Source organism: Podarcis tiliguerta (genome assembly GCF_965153285.1).
Source record: "Podarcis tiliguerta genome assembly, chromosome: 8".
In the NCBI taxonomy this organism is placed as follows: domain Eukaryota; kingdom Metazoa; phylum Chordata; class Lepidosauria; order Squamata; family Lacertidae; genus Podarcis; species Podarcis tiliguerta.
Window position 1 is genome coordinate 84,196,450 of NC_139541.1, and position 22,034 is coordinate 84,218,483.

General features: G+C 50.8%; 1 protein-coding gene and 1 long non-coding RNA gene across 5 annotated transcripts in view; one reads left to right on the forward strand and one right to left on the reverse strand.

The window, feature by feature from the left end:
- Positions 1–22,034, forward strand: part of LOC310684876 — an 86,405-nt gene that overhangs the window by 7,790 nt on the left and 56,581 nt on the right. For all 3 annotated transcript variants that reach the window (XR_014514916.1, XR_014514917.1, XR_014514918.1), the window contains one exon: positions 12,269–12,357. This is a non-coding gene — a long non-coding RNA (uncharacterized lncRNA). The remainder of the gene's footprint in view (positions 1–12,268; positions 12,358–22,034) is intronic.
- Positions 2,169–22,034, reverse strand: part of GPR4 (G protein-coupled receptor 4) — a 45,389-nt gene continuing 25,523 nt past the window's right edge. Inside the window, exons 1-2 of one of the 2 annotated variants that reach the window (XM_083455790.1) lie at positions 17,150–17,663; positions 2,169–3,632 (exon numbers count right to left, since the gene is read on the reverse strand). In XM_083455790.1, coding sequence (XP_083311916.1) covers positions 2,293–3,387 — 1,095 coding nt within the window. In that variant the 5' untranslated portion in view covers positions 3,388–3,632; positions 17,150–17,663 and the 3' untranslated portion in view covers positions 2,169–2,292. Of the gene's footprint in view, positions 3,633–17,149; positions 17,664–22,034 lie in introns of those variants that run through there. The other variant, XM_083455789.1, reaches the window with a different exon arrangement.

Consider the following 22,034-nt stretch of genomic DNA (forward strand, 5'->3'; position numbering starts at 1 on the left):
GCCTGCCATTCCAGGGGCATCGAGGCAGCCCAGCAACCAGTTACGGCTCACACGTTCCAAGAACTCTTGAGGTTTTTTGCAAGCCCCCAAAATACCCATGGGCATTTTGGAGTTCTTTGTAAGCCCTGCAAATATACTTGCATGCTCTCTAAAGAACGGCCGGGGTGTCTTCCTGTCCTTAAGCCGTCTTATAATCTGGAATGCTGAGCCAAAAGGGATAGGGAAGGGATGTGCTGAAATGCGCTCTCACAGGGGCCAGCGAGATGCCCCAATGGGAAACGCTCAAGCATGATTTGAACACAGGAGCAGCTCTCCCCTCTGTCCTAAAACCTCCCTTCAAATTTTACCTTAGGCAAGCTTGAGAGCAGTACATGTGAAAAGGATCTAGGAGTCTTGGTTGACCACAAACTTGACATGAGCCAACAGTGTGACGCGGCAGCTAAAAAAGCCAATGCAATTCTGGGCTGCATCAATAGGAGTATAGCATCTAGATCAAGGGAAGGAATAGTGCCACTGTATTCTGCTCTGGTCAGACCTCACCTGGAGTACTGTGTCCAGTTCTGGGCACCACAGTTCAAGAAGGACACTGACAAACTGGACCGTGTCCAGAGGAGGGCAACCAAAATGGTCAAAGGCCTGGAAACGATGCCTTATGAGGAACGGCTAAGGGAGCTGGGCATGTTTAGCCTGGAGAAGAGGAGGTTAAGGGGTGATATGATAGCCATGTTCAAATATATAAAAGGATGTCACCTAGTAGAGGGAGAAAGGTTGTTTTCTGCTGCTCCAGAGAAGCGGACACGGAGCAATGGATCCAAACTACAAGAAAGAAGATTCCGCCTAAACATTAGGAAGAACTTCCTGACAGTAAGAGCTGTTTGACAGTGGAATTTGCTGCCAAGGAGTGTGGTGGAGTCTCCTTCTTTGGAGGTCTTTAAGCAGAGGCTTGACAACCATATGTCAGGAGTGCTCTGATGGTGTTTCCTGCTTGGCAGGGGGTTGGACTCGATGGCCCTTGGGGTCTCTTCCAACTCTATGATTCTATGATTCTATGCTTCTATGCTGCTTCTCAGCCACGGCACGCCCGCCGTCACCCACCTGCGCCTTCAATGCTCACTTTTCTTACAGGGTTGTTGTGCTAGAGCCACCAAGCAGGGAGGTGCTCTGAATTCTCCAGCAAAGCACTACACTGGTGCTTGGCATTGTTAATAGAATCATAGGACCGTAGAGTTGGAAGGGACCCCACGGGTCACCTAGCCCCACGTTTTCCAGCCTGGGTCTCCCGCTGTTTTTCGACTACAACTCCCATCACCCCTAGCTAGAAGGACCAGGGACGATGGGAACTGTAGTCCGAAAACAGCCGGAGACCCAAGTTTGGGAAACAGTGGTCTAGCCCAGGCACCCCCAACCTTCGGCCCTCCAGATGTTTTGAGACTACAATTCCCATCATCCCTGACCACAATTCCCATCATCCCTGACTACCGCAATGCACTCTACGTGGGGCTACCTTTGAAGGTTACCCAGAAACTGCAACTAATCCAGAATGCGGCAGCTAGACTGGGGACTGGGAGTGGCTGCTGGGACCATATAACACCGGTCCTGAGAGATCTGCATTGGCTCCCAGTACGTTTCCAAGCACAATTCAAAGTGTTGGTGCTGACCTTGAAAGCCCTAAACGGCCTCAGCCCAGTAGACCTGAAGGAGCGTCTCCACCCCCATAGTTCAGCCTGGACACTGAGGTCCAGCGTCGAGGGCCTTCTGGCGGTTCCCTCATTGAGAAGTGAGGTTACAGGGAACCAGACGGAGGGCCTTCTCGGTGGTGGCGCCCGCCCTGTGGAACGCCCTCCTATCAGATGTGAAGGAAATAAGCGGCTATCCTATCTTTAAAAGACATCTGAAGGCAGCCCTGTTTAGGGAAGTTTTTAATATTTAATGCTGTATTGTTTTTAACACTTGATTGGGAGCCACCCAGAGTGGCTGGGGAAACTCAACCGGATGGGCGGGGTATAAATATATTATTATTCTTATTATTATTAGTCCTGCTAACTAGGGATCATGGGAGTTGTAGGCCAAAACATATGGAGGGCCGCAGGTTGGGGGTGCCTCGTCTAGGCCAACCCCCGGCAATGCATCTCGCAGCGTGGAACTTAGGGCAGAAATGTGCTGGCACGTTTTAAGTTATTATAATAATAATATTATCATTTTATTGTTAGGTCCGATAGTATATCCGTCGGCCACCTGCCCCGGCGAGTTGCCAGCGGGGCCTCTGCGTCGTCCGGACGCAGCTCCGAGCGTTCAGCGTTCGAAAGTCAGTATCTTCATTTGGAGCTCCTCGTCCCCGGCGGCCCCCTGCGAGGGGGGCATGGGGAGCGCCAGGGGCTGCCGGCAGAAGCTGCTCTTCTTGGAGGAGAGAGGGGTGTCGAGGGTGAGGGAGGCGTTGGCCATCTCTCGGGGCTTGGAGCTGGCCAGGAAGCGCAGCAAGGTGGAGAGGGCCTTGGCCACGTCGCCCCGCGCCCCTTCGTTGGCGAAGCAGTACAGGATGGGGTCGGCCACGCAGTTGAGGCTGGTGAAAGCCAGCGCCGTGTGGTAGGCCACGAAGACCGTCTCCTCGAAGCCGCAGTCACAGGGCTTGCTCAGGTGGACAGCGCTGCGCGAGAGGAGGAGGAGGTGGTACGGGGCGAAGCAGAAGAGCAGGATGGCGATGAGGCTGAGAGAGAGCCGTTTGATCTTGGCCTTCTCCTGCCTCTCGGTGGAGATGTTCCCCCGAACGGCGCGCAGGATCCCCCGGTAGGAGAACAGCATCAGCGTCCACGGGAAGAGGAACCCGATGAAGACCCGGTAGAGGTTCATCCACGCCACCCACTCCTCCATGGGGTACTTCTCAAAGCAGAAGGTGTGGTTGTAGCGGTCGTGGAAGAGTTCGTTGTGGAACAGCGGCGCCGAGTTGGCCCCGATCTCGATGGCCCACACCGTGGCGCTGACGGCCACGGCCGTCTTGACCCTGCGGAAGCGGGCGAAGCGCAGAGGGTGCGCCACGGCCAGGTAGCGGTCGACCGAGATGCAGCACAGGAAGGCGATGCTGATGTAGATGTTGGTGTAGAAGATGAAGCCGAAGACCTTGCAGGACTGCTGCCCGTGGATCCAGTTGTCGTGGTGCAGGAAATAGTCGATCCACAGCGGCAGCGTGGCGATGTAGAGCAGGTCGGCCACGGAGAGGTTCATCAGGTAGACGCCCAGCTCGTTCTTCTGGCGCACCTGCAGGTAGGCGGCCCACAGGGCCAGGCAGTTGGTGGGCAGACCCACGGTGATGACGGCGATATACAGCGCCGGAGGGAAGAGGTGGTCGATCTTGGAGTCCACGTGGCAACTCACCAGCGTCACGTTGCACATCCTCAAGGAAGCGGGCTGCGGAGAGCCCGGGCGGCGCTGGGTCCCCGGCTCAGGACAGGGGTCTGCGGGGCCGGGAGCAGGGCGTCCGCAGGGCCGGGCCGGCCATCGCGAGGAGGTTCCTGGAATCGGTGCGTGGCGAGGCCCCCATGGGAGGGAGCTGGGTGCTGCCTTCTGCCGTGGTGGCACCTAATCAGCTGGGCTGGTGCGAGGGACGCTTCTCAGAGGTGCTTCCTGGCCTTGTGGACCTGGGGAAAGAGGACGGCAATAACAACAACAACAACTTATTAATACCACGTCCATCTGGCTGGGTTTCCCCAGCCACTCTGAGCGGCTTCCAACAGAACGCTAAAATACGATAACCTATTAAACATTAGAAGCTTCCCTAAACAGGGCTGCCTTCAGATGTCTTCTAAAAATCTGGTAGTTGTTTTTCTCTTTGACATCTGGTGGGAGGGCGTTCCACAGGGCGGGTGCCACCACCGAGAAGACCCTCTGCCTGGTTCCCTGTAACTTGGCTTCTCGCAGGGAGGGAACCGCCAGAAGGCCCTCGGCACTGGACCTCAGTGTCCAGGCGGAATGATGGGGGTGGAGACGCTCCTTCAGGTATACTGGACCGAGGCCGTTTAGCCATTTAGGTCAGCACCAAAACTTTGACTTGTGCTAAGAAATGTACTGGTAGAGGTTACGAGAGAGGCACTGCAGGGCAGAGACACCACCTTGAGCCATGCTCCCCACTCTTCCCCTTATGAAGAATGCAAGGATTGCTCTGCTGCTGGATCAGGCCAGTGGAGGCTCGTCTAGCCCAGAGTCCTGTGCTCACAAGAGGGGGTACCCCCCCCCCGCAAATCTATAACACATCGGTAACTCTCTCCCCTTCCTCTATCAATTTGTCCAGTCCTCTTTTAAAACCAACCAGGTATGTGGACATCACTGCCCATCCTGCGGAACGGAGTTCCACAGTTTCGCCATGCAAATAAGTACTTATTGCAGGCACCCAACAATTCTCTCTCCCTCTCAGTCGCTGGAGTTGGACGGATCAGGAGCAATTCCGGGATCGGTTGGTTTGGTTGGAATCCAAACATTTTATTGTTTTCACTAATTTATACAAGAAGCAGCAATCAATACTCAGCCACCCTCCCCATGAGCACCAAATGTCTATTTAATTACATTTGACGCTTAAGTCATTTCGCTTTGCAAGCAAAGGCATCGTGCCATAAGCTGCCATGTGTCTTCGGAGACCTGTGAGCACGTTCGATCGGCGTCGTACAACGATGCCCGGTTGACAGAGAAGCTGTGGTTTTCTTCTCTGCTCAACTCTCTCGCACCTGGGTTTGTCCATGAATATTAAGATCTGGGTTGAGGTGTGCATTTATTGCGGTTTAGGAAGCGGGGCAAAACTCTCTCTGGATTTTCTGTGCCCCTGATAAGATCTGGTTCAGAGGACATTGCATTTTAACAGGGCACAGCAAGGAGAGAAGCTCTCGGACCTGGGTGGCGCTGTGGGTTAAACCACAGAACCTAGGACTTGCTGATCAGAAGGTCGGCGGTTCGAATCCCTGTGACAGGGTGAACTCCCGTTGCTCGGTCCCTGCTCCTGCCAACCTAGCAGTTCGAAAGCATGTCAAAGTGCAAGTAGATAAATAGGTACCGTTCCAGTGGGAAGGTAAACAGCATTTCCGTGCGCTGCTCTGGTTTGCCAGAAGCGGCTTAGTCCTGCTGGCCCCATGACCCGGAAGCTGTACGCTGGCTCCCTCAGCCAATAAAGCGAGATGAGTGCCGCAACCCCAGAGTCGGCCATGACTGGACCTAATGGTCAGGGGTCCCTTTACCTTTACCTTACAGTCAAAGTACAGATCATGTTAAAGTGTGGGTGAGCTCCTTGGATGGGACCATAGGAACGGCATCTTATTAAATTTCTTTTAGCATCACTTAGCGGCAGGGCTAAGCTGGGACATTTGTTGCCTTAGGGTGGCAAGTCCAGACCTCATTCTTTCCACAGTTAAGTTCTCCCATGAGATAACAAAATGAATTGTTTATTATTATTATTATTATTATTATTATTATTATTATTATTAAAATTTCTACACCGCCCTATAGGTAAAAAAGGTAAAGGACCCCTGGACGGTTAAGTCCAGTCAAAGACGACTATGGGGTTGTGGCGCTCATCTCGCTTTCAGGCCAAGGGAGCTGGCATTTGACCACAGACAGCTTTCTGGGTCATGTGGCCAGCAGGACTAAACTGCTTCTGGCACAACAGGACACCATGACGGAAACCAGAGCCCACGGAAACGCTGTTTACCTTCCCACCGCAGCGGTACCTATTTATCTTCTTGCACTGGTGTGCTTTCGAACTGCTAGGTTGGCAGGAGCTGGGACTGAGCAACGGGAGCTCACCCCGTCGTGAGCTTTTAAACCGCCGACCTTCTGGTCAGCAAGCCCAAGAGGCTCAATGGTTTAGACCACAGCGCCACCCGCGTCCCTACCACCCTATAACCACAGATCTCAGGGCGGTTAAAACATAGGTAAAGGGACCGCTGGCCATTAGGTCCAGTCGTGGCCGACTCAGGGGTTGTGGCGCTCATCTCGCTTTATTGGCCGAGGGAGCCGGCGTACAGCTTCCGGGTCATGTGGCCAGCATGACTAAGCCGCTTCTGGCGAACCAGAGCAGCGCACGGAAACGCCATTTACCTTCCCGCCAGAGTGGTACCTATTTATCTACTTGCACTTTGATGTGCTTTCGAACTGCTAGGTTATAGTAACACAAAATACATAATTAAAAACAAAAACAACCCAGTAACCTTCCATCCCCAACCTATTTTAAAAGGGTGCATTTTAAAATGAATGAGAGCTTGGGAGGAATACAACTGTTCTCAGGGGGAAAAACAACGCATGGGATTTGGTACTGGGTGCGAAATTCAGCCACCCAAGAATCTCTGCATCCTTTTATCAAAGAGCCAGCATGGTGAGAGTATTGGGCCAGGGCCTGGGAGAGGTCAGGGTTCAAATTCCCACTTGGCCATGACTTCCACTGGGTGGTGGCCTGGGGGCGGGGTTCATCACTGCCGCTCTCAGCCTGACCTACGTCGCAGGGTTAGACCTCACCTGGAGTACTGTGTCCAGTTCTGGGCACCAGAGTTCAAGAAGGACACTGACAAACTGGAAGGTGTCCAGAGGAGGGCAACCAAAATGGTCAAAGGCCTGGAAACGATGCCTTATGAGGAACGGCTAAGGGAGCTGGGCATGTTTAGCCTGGAGAAGAGGAGGTTAAGGGGTGATATGATAGCCATCTTCAAATATATCAAAGGATGTGACATAGAGGAGGGAGAAAGGTTGTTTTCTGCTGCTCCAGAGAAGCGGACACGGAGCAATGGATCCAAACTACAAGAAAGAAGATTCCACCTAAACATTAGGAAGAACTTCCTGACAGTAAGAGTTTGACCGTGGAATTTGCTGCCAAGGAGTGTGGTGGAGTCTCCTTCTGTTGTGACGTGGGGTTTGTGATTTCAGCTCTCTTGACATAATCTGCTGGAGACAGTTCTCTAGTAACACTTCTTTATTACAGCAAACAAGACTGAAGACTGAGGAGGGGAAAGCTACATTTATAGGGACAGGGGACTAGCTAGAAAGGATACATTTTGGAGGGAACAATATCAGGCAATCACAGTCCTGCCTTTTGGAGGAAACCAATAAGACAGAGGATCCAATTACAGCAGTTTAAATGAACCAATAGTAGCTGTACCCCCTGAAACCAAAAGGCAGTTACTTTACCCTAATGCAAATATAGACAATAATAATACAGATATAAAATCCTTTGACTCAATACACAACACCCCTCCCCCCCTAGTGAGCACAGCAGACGTAATCTCTCAGGTACTGTGGGGTCCTACAACTTCTACTTGATCTCCTGACAACAGGCGTTGCCGGTTCTGGATTGGGTGTTACCTGTGGTAGAGGGGCTGCTATAGGGGTTTCCTCAGGAACAGATGGAGTCCCAGACATCTCAGGGTTCCCTACCTGTACCTCGTCATCATGAGGACTAGCAGACCCTGGTTCATTTGCTGAAGCCCCTGGTGACTGCACCTCTGGGCCATTTTCACTCTGGTCTTGCAGCTCTGCGTCGTTAGCCAGGGATGAATTATCTGACTCCTCCCTGCTGAGCGCCCGGCGCCTCAGCTGATCTATATGTCTCTTCCAAACTTGCCCATTTTCCAAGGTTACATAATAGGACACAGGTCCACTAGCCCGGGTGACCACACCAGCCACCCACCGCGAACCTCGTGAATAGTTCCTCACCCAGACCAGATCTTCAGGGGCGAGATACCTTGTTGTGTCAGTCTCAGCCTGGGGGGTTGCTCTTGAATTATGGTTTGGCATTTTATCCGGGTGGACATAATCCAGCACCGTTACCAGTCTTCTACCCAAGAGCAGCTCAGCTGGCGACTTGCCCGTCGCAGTACACGGCGTCGCATGCTGCAAAAATAACATTCGCGCGATGCGAGCTGACCAGTTACCCTCCATTAAGCGCGCAATGGATTCTTTGGCTGTTCTTACCATGCGCTCAGCCTGCCCATTGGAGGATGGGTGAAAGGGCGCGGATGTGACCCCTCTTATGAAGTTATCAGCCAAGAATGCCCTGAATTCTTGGGATACAAAAGCTGCCCCATTATCTGATACAATGGTCTCAGGTAACCCGTGGGTTGCAAACAGCTGCCTCAACACCTTGATTACGGCAGCTGATGCCATGCTAGGGACCATCGCCACTTCTAACCATTTGGAATATGCATCGACGACAACCAAAAAGACCTTCCCCTGGAATGGCCCAGCAAAATCTAAGTGCAGCCGGCTCCAGGGAGATCTGGACTGCTCCCACCAGTGAACTGGTGCTCTGGCCACTTCTGGCCGCACCTCTTGGCATGCCTTACATGTTCGTACCCATTGTTCTATGTTCTGGTCCATTCCAGGCCACCACACATAACATCGGGCTAGCGACTTCATCCTGACCATTCCCGGGTGTCCCATGTGAAGCGTCTCAAGCACCCTGTTTCTCAGTGGTGCTGGGATGATCACCCTATCTCCCCACAGGAGACAACCCTTATGCATGGACAACTCGTGCTGCCTTGTCGCATAAGGCCTGAATTTGTCTTCATGCGGACCACCTGGCCACCCCCTCCCCACCCAAGTGAGCACACGGGAGAGAACAGCATCTTTCCTCGTTTTCTCAGCTATATCAGTAGCCGTTACAGGAGCCCCCGGAAGTGTTTCCAGCATCATTATGTGCTCCGCTGGAGCGGGATCCTCATTGCTCCCGCCAGGAAGGGGCAATCGACTCAGCGCATCAGCGTGGCACAACCGTTTCCCCGGCACATGGGTCAAGGTGTACTGGAACCCGTTCAGGAATATAGACCAACGCAACATTCTGGGGGAGAGAATTTGTGGCGTTTGTTTGTTCGGGTTGAACAACCCTAACAGTGGTTTGTGGTCCGTTTCAATGGAGAAATGGCGACCGTACACATAATCATGGAACTTTTTGATTCCTGCCACAATTGCAAGCGCCTCTTTGTCAATTTGAGCATAGTTGCGCTCCGTGGGCGACAACGTACGGGAATAGAAAGAGATGGGCTTTTCCGACCCATCCAGTTCCCTATGACTCAGCACCGCCCCCAGGCCGTATTGAGAGGCATCACATGCCAGGACCAGCGGCTTTGACTCATCATAATGAGCAAGGACGCTCCCGCTACTCAGCATTCTTCGCAAGGAGTCAAAAGCCTTCTGCTGCCCCTGCCCCCATCGCCACACATTCTTTTTCTGCAACAGTCTATGTAATGGTTCAGCTACCGAAGCTTTATGGGGTAAGAACGAATGATAAAAGTTAATAAGTCCCAGGAATGACTGCAACTCCGTCTTGTTCTGTGGTCGTGGTGCCTCGATGATGGCCTTAATCTTAGCATCTGTGGGGTGGATGCCTGATGCATCAATTTTAAACCCCAAGAAATCCACAGCTGGCACCCCAAAACTGCATTTTTCCTTTTTCAGTTGCAACCCCACCTCCTTGAACTTGAGCAACACTGCACGGACACGCGCAACCAGTTCCTGTGGGTCTTTTCCAGCAATCAAAACGTCATCAAAAAATGGCAAGACCCCCGGCAGACCTCTTAACAGGCGTTCCATGAGCCCTTGAAAAATCCCTGGGGCCACACAAACTCCAAATTGTAATCTGTTAACTCTGAACGCCCCTTTATGTGTGACAATAGTCTGTGCTTCCGCTGATTGTGGGGTTACTGGCAGCTGTTGGTAGGCTTGTGCCAGGTCAATTTTGGCAAACACCTTGCCCCCAGCCAGTTTAGCCAACAGATGTGATACGACTGGAATGGGGTAGGAGTTTCCCCTGAGTGCCTTATTGATAGTACATTTGTAATCTGCACAGATCCTGACTTCCCCATTTGCTTTAAGGGGCGTGACGATTGGAGTCTCCCACTTAGCAGAGTCCACGGGTGAGAGAACTCCCTGCTTGACCAATTTATCCAGCTCTGCTTCGATCTTGGGTTGCAGTGCAAATGGCACTCGCCTTGGTTTGAGTCGGATTGGGGCCACCCCAGGGTCCAACTCGAAGTCAACTGGGGGCCCTTTATAACAACCCAGTTTTCCATTAAAGAGACCAGCAAACTCTTTGCATAATGCCTCGCTCATCTCAGGGCAGGTTTGGATTGAATTAAGCCCTGATATACTCAGTCCCAGGGCGGGGAACCAGTCAGTGCCCAGGAGACTGGGGCGACTGCCCTTCGCAATCACCAGTTTGAGTACAGCCTGTTTGTCCCGGAACTGAACTCTCACGGCACACATTCCCATAACATGGATGCGGCCCGCTGAGTATGACTGCAAGGTTGCCGGGAAGGGCTCCAGAGGGGGCAACTTACCCCTGGGGAAGAATGTCCTCGCGGTCTGGTCCGACACGATAGTGAATCCAGATCCGGAGTCCACCTCCATGTCGCACTGCTGACCCTCAATCTTCACCTTGACGTGTGCCTTGCCTTGCGCTGGGAACTGCACGACCCTCCCGTTGATCTCCGTTACATAGTGGCAGTCCTTTAGAAAATGGGTTGCTGTGGGCGGTCTGCGATGCTCCAGTCTAGGTGTTCCTGTCGCTCCCAACGCCGCCGATCTACAGACCCTGGCGATGTGACCTGTCTTCCCGCACGTCCGGCACATAGCATCCCGGAAACGACAACTCTTCCGCTCATGGTTTCCGCCACAACCTGGACACCTGCCTCGGTGATCTTTGTGCACTGTGCAGGCCTGACGCACTGACTCGACCCCACGGACTGGGCTCTGGCTCGGAGTAGCCTCTAGCTCGTCCATGGCATGCGCAACTTCTATCTGTGGCTTAGGGGCCTTGCGACTGGCATCAAGCTCCTCTCTTTCATAATTCTCCGTGGCGGTGGCCTCCTTCAAGGCTGAAGCAAGGGTAACCTCTTCTTTAGCCACGATGCGTCTTCTGGCTTTCTTGCTGCTCAGACCACCGATAAACCGATCCAGGAGAGTCTCTTCCAGATTTTGGAAGTCGCAGTGCTGAGCGAGCTTCCGCAGTTCAGCTAGAAATGCAGATACAGACTCCCCAGCACGCTGCTGCCTCTCATGAAACTCCATCCGCCGGGCCATCTTGGTCTCAGTAGGCGCCAAATGGCTTGTTAGGCAGGCAAGAATATCTTTGAGAGATGTCTCACTTAGCTTCGCTGGAGCAAGCAATGCCTTGGCCAGCTTGAAGGTCTCAGGCCCACAGTAGCTCAGGAATGTGGCCCTTCTTTTGCTGGCATCGGTGATCCCTTGAGCCACTGCGAAGAACTCGAAGCGTTCGACGTAGTCTTCCCACGTGTGGGGCTCTGATGGCTGGAAGGGCTCCAATACCCTTGGACTCTCCATTGTCCTGTGGCAGGGTCGTCTTCTCAGCTGGCCAGTGAGTCTTGTTCTTAGCTGCAATCCGGACTCTGAGGCAGGGCTGCGTTTAACCGCTCCTCAGCATTCCGGATCCCATCCTCGTCGCCAGTTGTTGTGACGTGGGGTTTGTGATTTCAGCTCTCTTGACATAATCTGCTGGAGACAGTTCTCTAGTAACACTTCTTTATTACAGCAAACAAGACTGAAGACTGAGGAGGGGAAAGCTACATTTATAGGGACAGGGGACTAGCTAGAAAGGATACATTTTGGAGGGAACAATATCAGGCAATCACAGTCCTGCCTTTTGGAGGAAACCAATAAGACAGAGGATCCAATTACAGCAGTTTAAATGAACCAATAGTAGCTGTACCCCCTGAAACCAAAAGGCAGTTACTTTACCCTAATGCAAATATAGACAATAATAATACAGATATAAAATCCTTTGACTCAATACACAACACCTTCTTTGGAGGTCTTTAAGCAGAGGCTTGACAACCATATGTCAGGAGTGCTCTGATGGTGTTTCCTGCTTGGCAGGGGGTTGGACTCGATGGCCCTTGTGGTCTCTTCCAACTCTAGGATTCTATGATTCTATGGTTGTTGTTGAGGGTAAAACAGGGAGGAGGAGATCTGTGGACCCCAGCTTGAGCTTCTTGGAAGGAAAAAGCTGGGATATAAATGCAATGCATGAACGAAGGCAGCAAGTTTCTAGCCCTCAGGCTTGTAAAGATTTCTTCAGAGAGGTGCTGCCTGGTGAGATCCCAGAACTGCAGAATTTCATAAGCCTAATCTGCTGAAAGGGAACTTCTGATCTTCCTTCCCCCACTGCAAGGGGGCAAAACCAGAACAGACTATGCAAACAGGAATGATTTATACAGGCTGCAGACATCAGCGTTTTGGGGGGACCTAGCACTTTGTTTACCACTTTGCATCTTTTCTGTATTTTTAGCCCCGAGTGCACGTGGTCTGGTTTATCAGGACAATTCATGGCAGAAAAAGTTGGCTGGTGGAACAGAGTCGTCGTTGGGAGAGCAAGAGGTAGGCCCTTAGTTAGTGGCGGGTGGGCAGGTGGGCGGGCTTTGACAGGGCCGTTGTGCTGTTTCCCCCCCCCCCCCGGCGGTATTAACACAGAGGCAGTGCAGTGGTTAGAGTGCTTGGGGACCAGGCTTCGAATCCCCACTTGGTCTAATAATAATAATAATAATAATAATAATAATTTATTGTTTATACCCCGCCCACCTGGCTGAGTTTCCCCAGCCACTCTGGGCAGCTCCCAATCAAATGTTAAAAACAGTACAGCATTAAATATTAAAAACTTCCCTAAACAGGGCTGCCTTCAGATGTCTTTTAAAGATAGGATAGCTGCTTATTTCCTTCACATCTGAAGGGATCCTTAAGGTCCACAAATGACAACATCTTGGAGGTCCCAAGTCGCAAGGTGGTGAGATTGGTCTCAACTAGGGCCAGGGCCTTTTCAGCACTGGCCCCGACTTGGTAGAATGCTCTGTCACAAGAGAATAGGGTCCTGCGGGACTTGACATCTTTCCACATGGCCTGCAAGACAGAGCTATTCCGCCTGGCCTTTGGTTTGGACTCAGTCTGACCCTTATGTTTCCCTCCCCTTATGGTCTTGATTTATCAACTACTTTAAAATGAGGCTGCATTTTAAATTGTATCTTAACTTGTATTTTAAATTGGTCTTTTCCTTTTTTCTTTCCCCCCTACTATGTTTTTGCTGTGATTTTATTGGTGTTATCAGCCCTGAGCCTGGCTCTGGCTGGGGAGGGCGGGGTATAAATAAAATTTATTATGATTATGATTATTTGAGATTCTTCAACAGAACTGGGCTGGCCTCCTCTCTAGCTGTGATTCCTGCATCATTGCAGGGGGTTGGGCTAGATGACCCTTAGGGTTCCCTTCCAACTCGACAGGTCTGTGATTCTATTCTCTTCTGAGGGCGCATCTGCCTTCCCCACCCAGATCGGTGGCCAAAAGCTTCATCCGCTGCCAGGAATCGAAGCAGCGCTCGACTGTTTCGCCCAGGCAAGCAGCCAAACCCTCCCCAAACCTCGCCCCTCGGCTCAGCGGTTCTGGGAAGGAGAGACCATCTGCAGAGAGAGGCTGTGCCTGCAGCACCACACCTCTGTCTCGTCAGTAGAAATCTCGAAAGTGGTTGGGAGCCATGCTGTCTGACTCAGGAAACAATATCCTAAAGATGCAGCCTAAAACTTTGGTCTCTAAACAGAGGGGCGTGTCCAAAACCCAAGTACCGTATTTTTCGCCCTAAAAGATGCACCGGACAATAGGACGCATGTTGTTTTAGAGGGGGGAGAACAGGAAAAAAAATTCTCCCCCTCTCTGTCCAGCGCCCCTTCAGCGAAGCGGCGGGAGGTGCTGTGCAGAGAGGGGGAGAATTCCGCCCCCTTGTTTTCCCCCTCTAAAACAAGGTTCCGTTCAAGGTGCGTTCAGTCGCCTCCAGGCGGCTACCTTGGAAGCCCGGAGAGCGAGAGGGGTTGGTGCGCACCGACCCCTCTCGCTCTCCAGGCTTCAGGTTCCTTTTGACCTGCTCTTTGGGGCTGGCGGGGGGAAGCCCACGCCAGCCCCAAAGAGCAGGTAGGGGAGCAGCGGAAAGGCGCGCAGCGGAGAGGCTGCTGCCAAAGCCGCGCGTCACCTCTCCAGCCGGGAGAGGGTCACGGGGCTATGGCAATACCCCCACCTCCCGCAAAAGCCCACAGGAGCCGCGCACCCTTTAAGGAGCGCGCAGCTCCTGTGGGCTTTTCTACGAGGAGGGAGAAGGGACTGACTGGCCGTGCCCCTCCCTTGTCCCTCCTGAGGAAAAGCCCGCAAGAGCTGTGCGAAGCTTGTGTGCGGCTTTTGGGGGCTTTTCCTGCCTGCCTCCCCCCCTGCATTCGCTCCATAGGACGCACAGACATTTCCCCTTCATTTTTGGAGGGGAAAAAGTGCGTCCTATAGAGCGAAAAATACGGTATGTCACAGCAAGCTCACAAAGGTAGATGGGCCACAGGCACCATTTAGGGTGAGTTTGTGAGGGTGTCGGAAGCTACCCAGCTGGGGTGCATCTTTTGCCTCATGCAAAAAAATGCACAGACATCTAAAATGTGAGCGCAAAGACTAAGTAAGGTAAAGGTAAAGGGACCCCTGACCATTTAGGTCCAGTCGTGGACGACTCTGGGGTTGCAGCGCTCATCTCACTTTACTGGCCGAGGGAGCCAGCGTACAGCTTCCGGGTCATGTGGCCAGCAGGACTAAGCCGCTTGTGGCGAACCAGGGCAGCACACGGAAACGCCGTTTACCTTCCCGCCGGAGCGGTACCTATTTATCTACTTGCACTTTGAGGTGCTTTCGAACTGCTAGGTTGGCAGGAGCAGGGACCGAACAACGGGAGCTCAGCCCGTCGTGGGGATTTGAACCGCTGACCTTCTGATCAGCAAGTCCTAGGCTCTGTGGTTTAACCCACAGCGCCACCCGCGTCTCTTAAAGACTAAGTAAAGGTAAAAGTACCCCTGCCCGTACGGGCCAGTCTTGACAGACTCTACGGTTGTGCGCCCATCTCACTCAAAGGGGCCGAGGGCCAGCGCTGTCCGAAGACACTTCTGGGTCACGTGGCCAGCGTGACATCGCTGCTCTGGAGAGCCAGAGCCGCACACGGAAACGCCGTTTACCTTCCCGCTAGTAAGCGGTCCCTATTTATCTACTTGCACCTGAGAGTGCTTTCGAACTGCTAGGTTGACAGGCGCTGGGACCAAACAATGGGAGCGCACCCCGCCACAGGGATTCGAACCGCCGACCTCTTGATCAGCAAGCCCTAGGCGCTGAGGCTTTAACCCACAGCGCCACCCGCGTCCCAAGACTAAGTAGGGGCAATCAAATCCTTATTAAGATAAGACAAGCCGCTGGATCAAACTGATATTTCCAATCTAGTCCAGCATTCTGTTCCCACAGTCGCCAACCAGACGTCCGGGAGGGAAAGATTATGGAAGATTATTGCGATATATGATCACAATGGCAAGACTGTGATATACACAAAGATGGGAGGACTTCTTATTACCTATTATGGAGGAACAGCTATTAAAATGAATGAATTTGGCTAGGACCACACATCTGATGAGCTAAACTAGAGAAAAATCACTGTTATTGGAAACCCCTTATGGGCTTTCTGCGCAAAAAGGAAAACCAGCTTGTGATATCTGGGTCTGAAGACTGACAAAAATGGGTTGCAAAGCAGAAGAGCTGGCTGTTACTACGGAGTAAGAGTTTGCACAAGTTTTTGAAGTGGAGAGACGGAGAAATGGAAGTCATTTTTCTTCTTCTTTGTTTACTTTCGGTTTTTTATGTCTAAACATGAGGCCAGGCATGCTCCGCTTTGGGGCTGCTGTTTTAGACATCAAGCACCACACCTGGAAAACGTCCCCCGCAAGGAGGCCCTCAAAAACAGAACTGGGCGGGTTCATGGGAGGCAGTTCTCAAGAAACTCGGCTTGCAAGGTGGTTTAGGTCTTCAAAGAGCAACGCTGTTTGGGATTCAGCTGGGCAGACAGGTTCTCAACTAGTGAAACGGCAACCATTTTTGTGTGCATCATCTGAAGCCCAAAAGATATATTCTGAACCAGTGGAATCTTCTGGGCTGTTTCCTTTTCCCTTTTCTGAAAGTACAGTGGTACCTCGTGTTACATACGCTTAAGGTTACATACGCTTCAGACTCCGCTAACCCAGAAATAGTGCTTCAGGTTAAGAACTTTGCTTCAGGATGAGAACAGAAATCGTGCAGCGGCAGCAGGAGGCCCCATTAGCTAAAGTGGTGCTTCAGGTTAAGTACAGTTTCAGGTTAAGAACAGACCTCTGGAATGAATTAAGTACTTAAGCCGAGGTACCACTGTATTTCTGTTGAATTTTATCCCCATGACCTAAGCAACAAAATACACAAACATATAAAACAACTAGACCAATCCAAACCAAGGCTGGCATGCGATGTTACATTCGCCGGAAGAAATGATAAAGCAGGTTATCCGGATATTTGCGATGAGATAACAGGCAGGTAAAAGGGGAGAGAGAGCCGTCGTAAAAAGCGAGAGAGCAGGAGGTTTGGCACAGAACCTGACCCCAAAGAGTACCCATAATAAAAGCCTCTATATTACGTCAAGAAAAAAACTCAGCCAGTTAGATGTCACTTATGCCAAACTTGTGGAAGAGACAAATGCACTTCTTTAATGTATTCAGTAAAATTCTGGGCTGTTTTCAAGGGCTCGCCCCGCCTTTTCCCTGCAAGTGCTTGGGACACGTACAGAGTGCAGAAGACCCGAGATGCTGCATTTGCAAAGCTGGATGCTGGTATCTAGGAAATTGGGGTGGGGGAACAGACTGGGAGGTAGCCCCCGCCCCGAGGCATTTATCCCCGGCTTAGCTCAGCAGAAGCGTTAGTTCTCCAATTAATTAATAAGAAGGGCTCCTGAAAAATTAATGTCGACCTTTCTGAGGTCTTAATCCCTCTGCCTGCAGCTGAAGGTCATGGGGACCCCCTTCCTCCCTAACACAATTCCCTGGCACACTCCTGCCAAGCTCTAAAGGGCAGGGAACAAAGGAGACACAGGCTGGTACTGGAACGGCAGGGCTCCCTCCAGTCCCAAACAGGATACGGCCACATGCCACCTTCCTCAAATTAAAAACCCAGGTTCAGTACAGAATAAATGAGGAGGGTGGGGGGAAACCCTTTAGCCTTCCAAACTGCCTCCCTCTCAGCCAAGCCTGCTTGCAAGAACCCCGCAGCTGTCTCAGGTATGCCGGTTCACTTCAGCACGGTCCAATTAACTAACCTTCTTCGAGGACACCGTGGCAGAAGATTGGGCCTGGAAAATCCGGATAAGAAATGTGGGATGTGGAAAGGTATCAGAAAAACAACTGAAGCAAATGTGCAAATCTTGGGCGCTCTCGATAGGGGAGGCCGTGCCTGTCCTTGCTGCGGTTTACCAGAGTTTTAGCACCATTCATGGGCTGTGTCTAAACGGAAAGCATAAACAGTTCTGAAACTCATTCATTTGTCTTGGTCTTCCCCTTGGCACCCTGCAAGACAGGCTGCTGGGAGAGAATTAATTCATGGGAGAAATAGGTTCTTGGCTTGGGGAGAGAAAAGAAGAGAAGTTCTAAGCCAGCCTAGACCAACAGGAATTAAGATCGCCGGAAGAAATATCAACAACCTCAGATATGCAGATGACCCAACCTTGATGGCAGAAAGTGAGGAGGAATTAAAGAACCTTTTAATGAGGGTGAAAGAGGAGAGCGCAAAATAAGGTCTGAATCTCAAGATCAAAAAAACGAAGATCATGGCCACTGCTCCCATCACCTCCTGGCAAATAGAAGGGGAAGAAATGGAGGCAGTGAGGGATTTTACTTTCTTGGGCTCCATGATCACTGCAGATGTTGACAGCAGTCACGAAATTAAGAGACGCCTGCTTCTTGGGAGGAAAGCAATGACAAACCTAGACAGCATCCTAAAAAGCAGAGACATCACCTTGCCAGCAAAGGTCCGTATAGTTAAAGCCATGGTTTTCCCAGTAGTGATGTATGGAACGAGAAGGAAAGGCACAGGGAAGTGTGCTGGGCGCCATTTTAACCCACAAGTGAGAGCTGGACCATAAAGAAGGCTGATCGCCTTGATGCTTTTAATTCTGGTGCTGGAGGAGACTCTTGAGAGTCCCATGGACTGCAAGAAGATCCAACCTCTCCATTCTGAAGGAAATCAGCCCTGAGTGCTCAGTGGAAGGACAGATCCTGAAGCTGAGGCTCCTAGACTTTGGCCACCTCATGAGAAGAGAAGACTCCCTGGAAAAGACCCTGATGTCGGGAAAGATGGAGGGCACAAGGAGAAGGGGACGACAGAGGACGAGATGGTGGGACAGTGTTCTCGAAGCTACGAACATGAGTTTGACCCAACTGCGGGAGGCAGTGGAAGACAGGAGGGCCTGGCGTGCTCTGGTCCAGGGGGTCATGAAGAGTCGGACATGATGAAATGACTAAACAACAACAAAGGCCAACCGGGCGCCCTCTGGCTGTTTCGGACTACAACTCCCATCATGTTGGCAAGAGGTGATGCAGCAAGCTGGCTCTCTCTGGTTCTCTGCCACCCGTTGACGTGATGAAGAGAAGAAGATTATGGCTGCATCACTGCCACACCGGCAACGAATGGAAAAGTAGGGTGCTGATCGTGAACATTTGACTCCTAGAATTACGGCAGAAGGGCAATATCAGGAGCAACAGAAATGCCCACGGTGGAGGGCTTTCTTCAGCCCACCAGAACTCTTCTTCAGGCTAGGTGTTAAGGAAAAATAAACACTGCAAGAGGAGAAGGGGATGTTGCTCATGTGCACTGCAAAAAAATCTCTTTTGCCTGCACTTTTTATGATGGAAGGGAGATTTAATGAGGCCACACAGTTCTGGGCGTAACATAGATCTCAGGTTGCAACAAAAGGCCATTGAAGCAGCAATCTCTTTGGAAAAACACAAAAGGAAGCGATCACGCGGATGTCTTCATCCTAAGTTCACCCTAAGAGTGGAACCTATGGGGCGTGTTGAATTGTTCAATTTTCACACTCCCAAAACGAAGGGTGGTAAATAGTTGTAACGTGATTTGGGAATTCAAAATATATTTTGGCTGAATTGATATAATTTAGTTTTGCTTGGTAGGTAAAATGTGTGTAGAATTGCATATAAGTCATGATTGCCAAACAGCTGCAGTTACCGTATTTTTTGCTCTATAAGACTCACTTTTCCCCTCCTAAAAAGTAAGGGGAAATGTGTGTGCGTCTTATGGAGCGAATGCAGGCTGTGCAGCTATCCCAGAAGCCAGAACAGCAAGAGGGATTGCTGCTTTCACTGCGCAGCGATCCCTCTTGCTGTTCTGGCTTCTGAGATTCAGAATATTTTTTTTCTTGTTTTCCTTGTCCAAAAACTAGGTGCGTCTTGTGGTCTGGTGCGTCTTATAGAGCGAAAAATACGGTATATCATCATCATCGTTATTTAGCATAACTGGCATTTTTCAGAAGCTAAAATTAAAATTCTTTGGTTTCCTGAAAGCAGTCCATACGCTTCTTCATCGGACGCAGACTTGCCAAGCTAAATGTTGTCCAGTCACAAAAATAACAGCAGATTTGCTTTCCTCGCACCCCAAAGCCTATCTTTGAGACCCTGCAAAGAGATTTGCAGAAATTAAAGTCTGGCATGCCCTGTGGCAGGAGTTCAGGACCACAGAACACCCTTTTCGTGCTGTTATTTAAGGTCAGTCGTGCTGTCGGGCTGATGGGAATTGTAGTCCGAAACAGCTGGAGGAGGGCTCAGGTTGGCAGCGGCTGTTCGGAGCACCAGTTGCCCTCGTTTTTCTGAAACATGCGGAGGTGTGAGATGGGGAGCACGCATCACAACTCCGAATAACGAGACGTGATTGCAACAAGAAATGTAGGAGTAAAACACACAGGGTGAAGCGGTTCGCCCGACTGGGGGCCGGCAGCATAGGCGGTGAAGGATCAAGGTCAGTGAGTTTCAGAAGATCCTAAGAGCTATGCTGGATCAGGCCCCGATCAGTCTTTAACATCAGCAGTAACATCTAGACCATGGGAGAGTTTCAGCCCTGTTCTTGAGTTTGTTCAAAACCTAAAACAGCTTTATCTTGAATTCCTTTCTTTGAATTTGTGCCATTTGGGTTTTTAAACCTTTTTGTAAAAGCAGCACTAGAATTTCCACAGTTGAGTCTTCAACCCCTTATTATTGTGCTTCCCCTTCTTCGAGTTTGGCTTTGTTTAAAACTTGCTATTTAGGTTTTGTAAATTCAGTATTAGAAACTGTACTTTTGAGTCTTCAATCCTTTATTACTGTGCTTTGCTTTACCTAGGTAGCGCTAGGATTATAATACGTCAGATTTTTGGGGTTCTACCCTTGTTTGAATTTTGGTCATTTAAAGTTTATGATTTTTCTCTTTCCTTCTGAGGAAACCGAATAGCTCAGTGAAACGAGGTTTGTAGCCGGCATCCCGTTAAGACTTTGTTCTATTTTAGGTTTTTCCTATTACAAGCAGGGCGTAAGGGCAGCAGGCCTCTCTTTTTAGCGTTTGACGGTGCAGAGTTAAACAGCGGAACTCCCTCCCACAAACGGCTGCCACGAACCTGATGGCTTTCAAAGAGGGCTGGGCAAATCCATGGAGGAGGAAAGGGCTATCGGTGGCGCGTCAATATCCTCCTTAAAGTGTGGTGCATAAAATATTTAAAAATCCAGGGTCCGAGCTTTCTTCCAGCTTTGAAGCAACGTCCAAAGCCGTATCTGGCAAACTCTCATTGATGAATTTAACTTTCTGTTATGCGAAGGTGCTGGAGATGGGGGCCATATTCTCCTCTTTTAGCCTTAGAGCAGCCTTTATAAATGTAACGACCTCCCCAATTTTAAAGTTTTGTTTAGTAGCGGGGGCTGAAAAGCAAGACTTGGCTGAACGACTGGACCAGGGATCAGCAAACTTTTTCAGCGTCCGGGCAGAACGATGGGGGTGGAGACGCTGCTTCAGGTATACTGAGCTAGATGGGACAATGGCTCAGGACCGCAATACCTCAAGGACCGCCTCTTTCCATATGAACCTACCCGGACCCTGAGATCACCTTCTGAGGCCCTCCTTTGTGTGCCGCCTCCATGAGAGGTCCAGAGGGTGGCAACACAGGAACGGGGCCTTCTCTGCAGTGGCTCCCCGTCTGTGGAATGCTCTCCCCAGGGAAGTTTGCCTGGCGCCTTCACTATACACCTTTAGGTGCCAGGCAAATATGTTCCTTTTCAACCAAGCCTTTGCCTGTCTTGATCTACATCCTATACCCCAGGGGTCGGCAACCTTTTTCAGCCGTGGGCCGGTCTACCGTCCCTCAGATCATGTGGTGGGCCAGACTATATTTTTTTTGGGGGGGGGGGGAATGAACAAATTTCTATGCCCCACAAATAACCCAGAGATGCATTTTAAATAAAAGGGCACATTCTACTCATGTAAAAACACACTGATTCCTGGACCGTCTGCGGGCCATATTGAGAAGGTAATGGGCCACATCCGGCCCACGGGCCTTACGTTGACTACCCCTGCTATACCCTTTTTAAAAATGCTAGCTCTTTGGGGTTTTGTTTTAATTGGGTTGTTGGTTTTGTTTTGATTTTATATATTTGATATTTGATGTGAACCGCCCTGAGACCTTTGGGTATAGGGCAGTATAGAAAATAAATAAATAAATAAATAAATACATAAATAAATAAGTGTAACAACAACAACAGGGATGCGGGTGGCGCTGTGGGTTAAACCACAGAGCCTAGGACTTGCCGATCAGAAGGTCGGCGGTTCGAATCCCCACGACGGGGTGAGCTCCCGTTGCTCGGTCCCTGCTCCTGCCAACCTAGCAGTTCGAAACCACAAAGTACAAGTAGATAAATAGGTACCACTTCAGCGGGAAGGTAAACGGCGTTTCCGTGCGCTGCTCTGGTTCGCCAGAAGCGATTTCGTCCTGCTGGCCACATGACCCAGAAGCTGTACGCCGGCTCCCTCGGCCAGTAAAGCGAGATGAGCGCCGCAACCCCAGAGTCGTCCGCGACTCAACCTAATGGTCAGGGGTCCCTTTACCTTTAACAACAACAATGGCCTGATTCTGCATGAGGCAGCTTCCTCATCTTCCTAAAACTTCCCTCGGG